General features: G+C 41.9%; 1 protein-coding gene across 1 annotated transcript; it reads right to left on the reverse strand.

Annotated features, from left to right (window-relative positions):
- Positions 1-78: 78 nt before the first annotated feature.
- pgm3 (phosphoglucomutase 3) lies at positions 79-8,379 on the reverse strand. Its single transcript, XM_084000659.1, has 13 exons — positions 8,347-8,379; positions 6,908-7,116; positions 6,130-6,314; positions 5,749-5,816; positions 5,474-5,607; positions 5,169-5,364; positions 4,246-4,403; positions 4,076-4,159; positions 2,667-2,765; positions 2,448-2,567; positions 1,547-1,669; positions 828-1,001; positions 79-713 (listed from the first exon to the last, which is right to left on the reverse strand). Coding segments are annotated over exons 1-13 (1,641 nt in total). The 5' UTR covers positions 8,348-8,379; the 3' UTR covers positions 79-623.
- Between the last annotated feature and the right edge of the window lie 1,562 nt (positions 8,380-9,941).

Consider the following 9,941-nt stretch of genomic DNA (forward strand, 5'->3'; position numbering starts at 1 on the left):
GAGAAGTCAGTCTGAACATGTCTGAACATGACACACAACTCTTTCTGTTCCAGTTTATTTGAACCAGAGCAGCACAGTCTTCCCATCACGTGTTACACAGGACGTACAAGTGACACAACTTTCCTCTGTGAACTTGATTTCATTAGTTAAAAAAAGTAAAGAAATCACAGTGAATGAGCAGTAAGACTCCATTGAATAGGAAGTAACATTAGAACCAAACATTAGCGGAAACCCTTTCTTAAACCCTCGTAATTTGTTTGTGCAGACAACTGATGTTTTAATTATAACGTATATACAGCTAAGCTCCGCTAATTACACAGAAATCCATGATTAGGCGCACGGCTGCCTCTTGGAGATACAACAACACGTCAAGAGGTGTTTTATGAGGTTGCATAAAATCCCTTCATTGTCTCTGCATATGTTTCATCTTCACATTAACAAATATAAAGAAATAGAAAAGTAAAGTACCCAGTGCATGTAGCAGTATAAAATCATTTGGCACCTTCCCCAAAACAGGCAATTTGATCATTTTTCCCCCCAGTTTTATAAAATGGTATCATGAACAGGGATTCCATTCAAAAAGCACCAGCTGAGATGTGGGTCAGTACCATGACAATGTGTTTCTAGTGCAGAGGTTTAGGTTCGTCTCCCACTCCGCCTGCCAGGCGATAAACTGCCAGGCTGACTTCATGTGCCAGGGCATCGGCACTCTCCTAAAACACAAATACAACGCACATCAAAGGAATTATCCACAGCACAATCACATCATTTTGCACAGTGAGACCGGTCTGAAAGTCAAAGTCAGAAATAAAGAGCCTGATTCTCACCTGTGTTTCTGCCTCGGAGTAAACTCTCACCACGTCCTCGGTGCCGGAGGGTCTCACAAAGGAGCGCGCCAGTTTGTGCTTCTTCACTAAGCTGTCGATGGCCTCCTGCAGCCCTGCTGGGCTGACCGCCCGCCTCTCTGCATCTGTCGTGTCTATCACCCTGCGGTCTGACACCTATAGGACATAAATCATACACCACCACAGTCATGTACAACTGGTACTGATGGGTGCTGCTCAAATGACTCACAATGACGGTGGTAGTATGGTTAGGACACGCTATTTAAATCAAACAATCATGAATAAAACATGATAAACAATCATCTTCTTTTATTTTAATATTTCATTGCATTATAATCTTCTAATCTGGAGAAAACTACGACCTTCCCATAAAATCTTGCTAGAACATTTTTAAAACAGCAAAAACATATTAAATTCAAACAAGCACAGTATATCCACTCATTTCTAACATTTTCTATAAGATACAATGACTTTTAAGCCCTCAACACTGACACTTTGAGGGGGGCAAAGACAAACTATTTCCCTTTCTCTTTGCTGCAGGGTGGAGAGATACAGAAGATCCTTTGTACCCACTGCCATCAGGCTTTTTAATTATTCTGCAAATGAGCAGATGAGCTGCCAGACAAATGAATTTCCCTTTGGGGGTTAATAAAGTGATTCATATCGTTTGGTAACATTACAAGAGATAAATATGTGAGTACCTTGACTTTAAGCTGCCTGTTAGGCAGGTCACTGTAGATGGCATCCCACTGCTGGACAGTCATCCCCTTGATGGCCAATATAGCTTCAATCAGCAGCATGTCAGAAATGGCGTCACCTACAGTCTTTAGAGGATGGAAACACAAATATCATGAATCTTACATATGAACTAAATTGTTTTTCTACTGTTAAAAATGTCCCAGTGATGGAGTTATATACAGTGCATATGAAAAGTATTCAGACCCCCTTCAATATTTCACCATTTGTTATGTTGCTAAATTCAGTTTCTTCTTCATCAATCTACACCCAGCATCCCATCATGACAGCACAAACCCAGGACTATAGAACATTTAGCAAATTTATTAAAAAAGAAAAACTGAAATATCACCTGGACATAAGTATCCAAAACCTTTGCTCTAACACTCTTGCAGGTCATTCAGGTGTCATCAATTTCTTTTATTCATCTTTGAGATGGTTCTATACCTTCATTTGAGTCCAGCTGTGTTGAATAAATAGTCTGGAGTCTGGACAATGGACATGATTTGGAAGACACACACCTGTCTAAATAAGACCTTACAGCTCACAGTCCATATCAGAGCCGAATGAGATTGATGATGCGCAGGAACTGCCCCAAGAGCTCAGAGACTGAGTAAAATATTCTGCTGCACTTATTGTTTCTAAGAGCTCAGTGGCCTCCATCATTCTGACATAGAAGACATTTAGGTCAACCAGGACTCTTCCTAGAGCTGGCTGTCCAGCCAAACTGAACAGTTGGGGAGAAGAGCGTTGGTCAGAGAGGTAACCAAGGAGCCAAAGATCACTCTGGCTGAGAGTCTGAATACTTCCATAAGCACTGTACATGACACACATCCCAGTCCAGCGTGTGTGTTGGTGTGTGTCTACCTGGTTTATGACATTGACAGTGTTGTGCAGGAGGAGAGCTGCTCTCTTCCTCTCATCGTTGGTGTTGGCGTCCTCAGTCAGCTGCTGGATCTTCTCTTCAGCCGCCTTACTGAACAACACCTGCCGTGGAAACAACACAGACACACTGCGCTACAGACCCTGATCACACACACACACATGCTCTGAGAGTGTGTCTCTGTCTGACGTTGATGTACTCACAGTTCCATGGCCATTGGCCTCAAAGTACACACCGATGTCAAACTCCAGGGCTGCATGGTGAAGGTGCTTCACTCCAGTCTTAGTGCACCTCACTATCACCTAGGTAACAGCAGAATATATGATCACTAACTTCTCTTGTTAGGGTCAGTTTTTAACACATTAAAGTACCACATACATTTGTTTATTGCATCAAGGCTTTTTGACTTTGTCAGGAACCTCTATTTAAACAAAATAAAACTTTTTTTCACAAAAATCTAAAATACTCTGGTTAAAATGATGACATTTGTGTCGTTAGGGTCGGTTTCGACACAGTTATTATAACAATAAAAACAATAAGATTTAAAACTGAAATCATAAGTGCAAAACCAACCTTTTCATGGATAAGGAAGCCTAACAACGTCACCAAGAGATGATTCTTGTGGAGTTGCAGTAAAAAAGCAACTGGACTTCTTCTCTTGCTTGAAGACGTTTCACCCCTCACACCCCCGAGACTCTAGTCACTCTAGGTGTGGTCATGTGACTTTGGTTTCACCAGAGACCAAGCATAGGACCACCCACTCTGGGTTTAAATACCTGGGTTTCTGGCATAAGTCTCAGAACTGAAAAAGCCTCTTGGATGAGGGGTGAAACGTCTTCAAGCTAGAGAAGAAGTCCAGTTGCTTTTTTACTACAGCTCCACAAGAATAAGATGACCTGGATGACTGAGAACCTTCACGGACAACCAAGAGATGAGAAACAAACGGGATGAAAAACATGTTTTTAGGGTATTTTACAACTGATTTAAAGGGATAGTTCACCCAAAATTCAAATTGCACTCATTATCTACTCACTCTCATGTCGACTAAGGGCTGGGAGAAGTTTCAGAGTTATCCGTGGCTTCTCTGAGTTACAGGGGGTCTCGGCGTAGCAGTGCATTTGGACGGACCAGGGTCTGTCCTCTTCCTGGTCCGTCCAATTTGGACGAACCAGGAAGAGGAGCTTCCGCTACAAACAAGCTTGAAATATAGACTTATTTAATTTTTTTCGGAACAATTACGCATTTCGGGGCTTCAATACAAGAGGGACATTACATACGAGCAGCATGGGGGTATTTGGATGTTTTTTGGTGTGTCTTTTTGTTACGAAGAAAAGTGGTATCCATTTGCAACCGTTATATGGACATGCACTGCTACGCCGAGACCCCCTGTAACTCAGAGAAGGCACGGAGGACTCTGAAACTTCTCCCAGCCCTTAGTCGACATGAGGGTGAGTTTGAATTTGAAATTTGAATTTTGGGTGAACTATCCCTTTAAGACTCGGGTCAAAACCTACTCTAACACAAGAGATGGTAGCGGAAAGCTGATACAAGACGAAGGTTAAAGATAGAAATAATGGGAATTCAGTGTGTGTGCGTGTGTGTGTTTCCTCACCTTCATAGTGTCCTCCAGATAGTGTGTGGAGCTGCCGTTAGCGTAAGCCGTCTGCACCACGGCTATCTTCAAGTCTAACCCAGCCTGCACATCCACAGAGAAAAACTGTTTATGAAGAGACCGTGTGTGTGTTTGTGTTGTAGCGTGCTTGCTGGTGTACGAGTGTGTACCTGTGTGAGCAGCTCTTTAAGGAAAGTGCTGATGAGTGTAGCTATCTTGTCTCCATCCAGCAGGTGAAACCGTCCCTCAGAGTCAGTGTAGTAATAAACTATTCGGTCGGCGTCACCGTCAAAGGAGCAACAGCGCTCCCCTGGGTTTATCTTCACACCTGTGCAGAGAGAGGAGGTAGAAAAAGGAGAAGTGTTTAGTTCGTTTAGTTTAGTTTTTTATTTGGACATTATATAACCTGCATAAACGACGAAAATAGTAAAATTAAACATTGTACAGGAGAGGTAGAAGCCAAAAAAGGCTCCCCTTTGTAAAAAACAACAACAACAGCAGTGGTCTTCAAAGTAAGAAGATAATACAGAAATTCATAACATAAAAAATAGAAAAGAAAGAAAGACAAATTAACATAGAAAAATGAAAGATACTGAATTAATAATAATAATAAAAAAACTATTTACATAATGAAAAAAAAAATTAAATCAAAAGGTACAAATTGACAGATCCAGAAATGTTACAAATCTTAACTAAAAAATGAGTGGTCAATTGAAACAGCTTCTTTATCTTTTTGCAATGTCATTTCAACAACAAAATAGCAAGAGTTTAAGGCTAAGAGTTACAGTCATTATTGCTGTTCTGCTGTCATTCAGATACTGTGTTTGTAAAGTACAGAAATTATTTTCTGTCTATTACATACATTCGGTCACATTGAATGATACACTTAAATACTAGCCACTTTCATTGACAGCTGTGTTTACAACAATTTCAGCCGTCACTCTGCATCGGCTAAATATGTAAACTATTAGCCCGGTTCTCTTTCCCCTTCTCCTTCTGTAATCTCAAAATGAAAGTTATACATTCCATACTGTATATGTCAAATACATTGCTCATATCAAAACCTCTGAAGCTTGAAAAACCAATGTTTTACCCGTTGGAGGTTTCTGCTGCACTTTGACAAAGTCGGCTCCACACTGGTGGTTGAGTTTTCCTTTGCTGCCGTCGTTGAAGAGAGAAATCTGCAGCTCCCTCTTCAGGTGACTCTCCATCTCACGCACCTTCAGCGCCCCGATGCCGTTGGCGCCGTCCACAGACAGGTGCTTTTGGTCGTCTGTACAGTTGGACGCCTACCAGAAGATGGAGGGAAAGGTGAGTGAAAAAACACACATACACACCTTAGAGGAAACAGTAACTGCAAGTTGAAGGAGGTGCACAAGACACATCCTTTTTTCTTACATTCTTGATGAGCTGGATGAAAGCCTGGCACAGTTTGCTGTAGTATCCTTCCACTGTGGCCTCTCCGTATTTACCCTGTGTGTTCTGACAGCAAACCATGTAGTGGAGCTGTGGTGTGGTCACCAAACCATAGTCTGAGAGGGAGAGAATTAGAGGAGAGAAAAAGAGTGAAGGAAGGTGAGAGGACAATATAAAAAAAAAGTTGTGAATTAATCAAAACTGAGCAAAAAAAATCATCAATTCATGTGAGAGTATACTACTTTAATTAACCTTACCTTTGCTGTGTCCACCGAGTGCAGACACTCCATCCAGTACCGCCTGTGAGAGGCTGGCACTACTGCTCCTGTGAATGAAGGACAAATATTTAATCTGAATGATGATGAAGATTAATCAAAGCATTACGAGCAGGTTTTATCTCTAATGTGCCAACTTGAGGGAAAATTTAATTTAGTCATACTATATTAAAGTGAGGACCCAATATTTCCAGTTGATTTAAAAGTCAGGTCAAGCAGAGGGAGCTCTCAAGTGAAGCGGCACAATTTGATCTGGTATTTGTTTTAGCTTTCAGTCAAAACTTATTCTACAGTCAAAAGTATTTGCTGGCCTTGTCTCCATGTTGGCCCAGTATGGTTTATTACGTGGTTAACATCACGTACCTGGTGTCTTTGCCCACAAAAACACTGGCCTCCTGCTTCATGTCTATCGCCTCCTTTTCTATAACGTCTTTCAGAACGCTGAGTAAATCCTCCTGCTCGGCGTTGGCCAGCTGGGTGGCAAAGCCTTCCCATGCCGGTGTCACCATCTCTCCCATGGGGTCGATCAGCTTCACCCCGTTGTCTTCCTACATCAGTAAAATTACAAAGGCACAGGACAGAGTTATGATGGTGATGTGTTTATTAGATTATTTAAACTGATGTTATAACAACAAAACAGCTAAATGACAGAAAGTAGGCAGGAATGCACTGCAAATACTCAAAATCTTACCAAGAATGTTTGTCTTATTTCTAGTTAAAATGTCATTTCTAGTCAAAACAAATCTAATTATACTAAAAATAAGACTCATCACATAAAAAGTAGCTTGTTTTTTTCGACACTTTTTACTTCTTTCAAGCATATTTTCACTTGAAATAAGTAGAAAAATCTAATAATGGAGCAAGTTTTTATTTCTTATTACAAGCACAAATAACTTGCTTTCACTGGCCGATTTTTCTATTTGTTTCAATTGAAAATGTGTTTGAAACAAGTGAAAACTGTCTAAAAGCAAGTTCATTTTTAGGTGATGAGTCTTATTTGAAGTGGAAAGAGATTAGTTTTGACTAAAATTGAGACATTTTGACAAGAAATAAGACAAATATTCTTGGAAAGATTTTGAGTTTTTACAGTGTGGAAGCTGATTATTTTCTAATAGAAAGGAAACTAAACCTATTCCACCACCTCTGGGTTGTGTGATGCAGTGACCATGACTCCGATGGTGGCTTTGGTCTTTTTGGAGCGGAGTGTGGCCAGCAGTCCCATCCTGAACATGATGTGGTCCAGCTGTTTGGCGTTGGTCCTGAAGCCAGCGGTGCCATACTGCAAAACCAGTCCTGCCGGTTTCGGATGTTGACTGGACTGCTCTGATACTTCCTGGAACTGGGCCATCACTGAAACACATTATGTTTGAAGACATGAAACACAGACAAGCTGGTAGCGGAGGAGACATTCAGGTCTTTACTTGAATAAAAGTAACACCACCTTTAATCTCTGTGATGTCTGTTTTGCAGAGTAAAAATGAAGAAACACTTGAATGAAACGTCTTGAACGATAATGCCCTACTAATGTAACACTGTTCAAAGTATCTTTAATTAACAGGTGTGTGATGTCTTTGTCATTACAATGGATTAAATGGAGGAAAACAAGTGGGAACTGCATCAAACTAGAAATTAAAATGTTTCAGCTCAGAAACATATGGTAGCCTATACTCTGGAATACAATCTGGTCTCAGAGTTCATTTGTTGCTGCCAGTTTGTCTGAATGTGAAAAATATAATATAGCCTACTATAAATACATATTTTACTGGACAGTTAAACAACAGCACCACCTCTGTGCAAACACATCAATACATTCAGATAAAAGGCAGAGCAGGCCTTTACCACATTTAGCTTCATCTTTTTTATTACACATTGGATGGGGGTGTATTCTTTGAGTGTGCTCAGTGATAATTTTGTCCTCTGTTCAAAAATAAATCGATCTAACGTTGGTATTTGTTACATGTCTGGATTTGGACCATGCTTCCTTAATTCTCTCTTTCTTGATCATGTCCTGTCATTAAAGGCCAGTGTACTTTGTCCCTGCTGTGAAGAGGCAGATCACAAATCTATGCAGGAACTATACAGGAACCACTGAGAGTTCTTGGTCATTTCCTCAGAATGAATGAAGCAACCTAACCTTTAGAAACCTGCAGACAGAGCATCTTAAAATTGAGCTCTCCTTCTGGGAGAAACATTCTTGGATATTTTCTAGGAAACAAATTCATCTTTTTAAGGAAACCAAACAATTTAAGAACTAACTCAACAAAACAACACATGGACTACCTGGCCAACAATTTCTACTCCTTTGCCAAGTGAAAACCTCCTCATTAGATCGACTTTAATATCAAATCAAATCAAAGAATAAGACGAGGGGCAAAGTTTACATCAAACTGCAGCAGTAATCAGTCGCCTCCTACTAACACAGCTCAATAAAGTTAAACACATGATAAGAGACCGAGCTGACGTGGTCGAAGTCGAACTGTCTCTAACAACGTGTCCACGCGGCGCTGAGAGGAGCTGTGGAAGTTAAAGTCTGACTAGGTGGTACAATAACAATAACTTGTGGTTTTTATATGCACTTACTGTGTAACGTTTGTCCACTCAATGAAAAGCTTCCTGTTTCTCCGGTTCCGCCTCTGTCTCCCTTGACGTGGCAACAGTTCCGGTACGTCGCCACGTGACGCAATTACGCACAACGTGCCTGTCAGTTCGCTGCTCTGCTCTCTACTACACTGATGCTGGAGTAGCGGCTACACCGTGAACCACACAGCCACGAGAAATGACTGTAACATGGTCGATGGATTCACGTTATAAGTGACATGTTCTTGAATGAATCAAAGATTATATTTTGATCCTTGTCTTTCTTGAGTGCAAATTAGTAAGGACACTTTTTTTTTGTCATGGCCCAATCACAACCCACAGTTCCCCCCCTAGTGTTTTATTTCGAGCACAGAAGCATGGCAGCTACATCAAAACACTGTGGGCAAAGAAAAAGACTATGTGGCCTAAACACCTATATAAGAAGAACAACCCACATCTAATTATCCCAATGATCCTAATAAACGCAAAGCATTTGGGGTAATTAGAGTGTGTGTGTGCTTATCTAGACAATGTTTCACCTCTGTCACCTGTCATCTCCATCCCGTGCAGGCAAACTGTGATGCACAGCCCTGTATGCAGCAGCAGCAGCAGCAGCAGCAGCAGCCACAGTCACGCTCGTGTTTTAACCCTTTGGCGCATGGTGACGGGAGTTTCTGCACAGTGACCCCGCGTCGACTCCCCTTTAAGAGACGTGGGATGCGACGTGTGTCATCCAACCCTGTGCAAGCACCCGTTGTGGGGGGGAGGAGATTCTAGATGGACGTATAGATAGGCCAAATAAATAAACAAACGACAGGAGTAGGGTGGGGGTGTGAAGGAGAGAAGGAAATTCCCTGTCTGTCTTTTCCTCTTCCCGAGCATCTTGCGCTGCGCACTGTTGGCTTCACCACCGGGGAGCGGTGCGCATTTTCTCTCAGTCTGAAGAGAGGAGCAGCGCGTCTGAAGCGGCTTCTGTGAGCAGGAAGGGAGCAGATCAGTGAGAAGAGGCAGACAGAGAGGACAGCGTGTCCTGTCTTATCTGAAAGGTTTCTTTTTTTTATATGCAGGCGACTCACGAGGGAAGAAATTCAGCCAAACCTGATGCCCGCTCCGAGCAGGAGATTTGACCGGCCTATGGAGAGTTGATTTGGGCCGACATCCAGTAGGCTATAGCAATATTATAATAATATATTTTTAATGATAAGAGGAGCTTCGCTTGCGCAGCGTTTTTTCATTGGTTTATTCTCCAAATAATAACAGGGCTTTGAGAAAATAGCCTTCATTGCCAGCTGAGTGTTATATAACCCAGTGGCTTTAGCTGTCCGAGGTGCTGAACTGAACGGCCGGATCGGAGCCTATAACGGGACAAGCCGTGGGGGAATTCGCAACCTTGCGTAAGTCTACTCATGTCACCGCACATATTATCAACGTGACCTGCACGATTTGAAGCGAAAAATATCATTTATGTCCAAGTGTCGGGAGCTGATCGTGTGTGTTTTTTCTGTCCGCCCACACAGAAGGTCACAGGCCTATCAGCCGGGGAAGAGGAAAGCGAGAGGATCCGCTGTCTGAACCACTAGTTTGGGGCTTTTATTCCG

The sequence above is a fragment of the Trachurus trachurus genome, assembly GCF_905171665.1.
Source record: "Trachurus trachurus genome assembly, chromosome: 24".
Classification (NCBI taxonomy): Eukaryota; Metazoa; Chordata; class Actinopteri; order Carangiformes; family Carangidae; genus Trachurus; species Trachurus trachurus.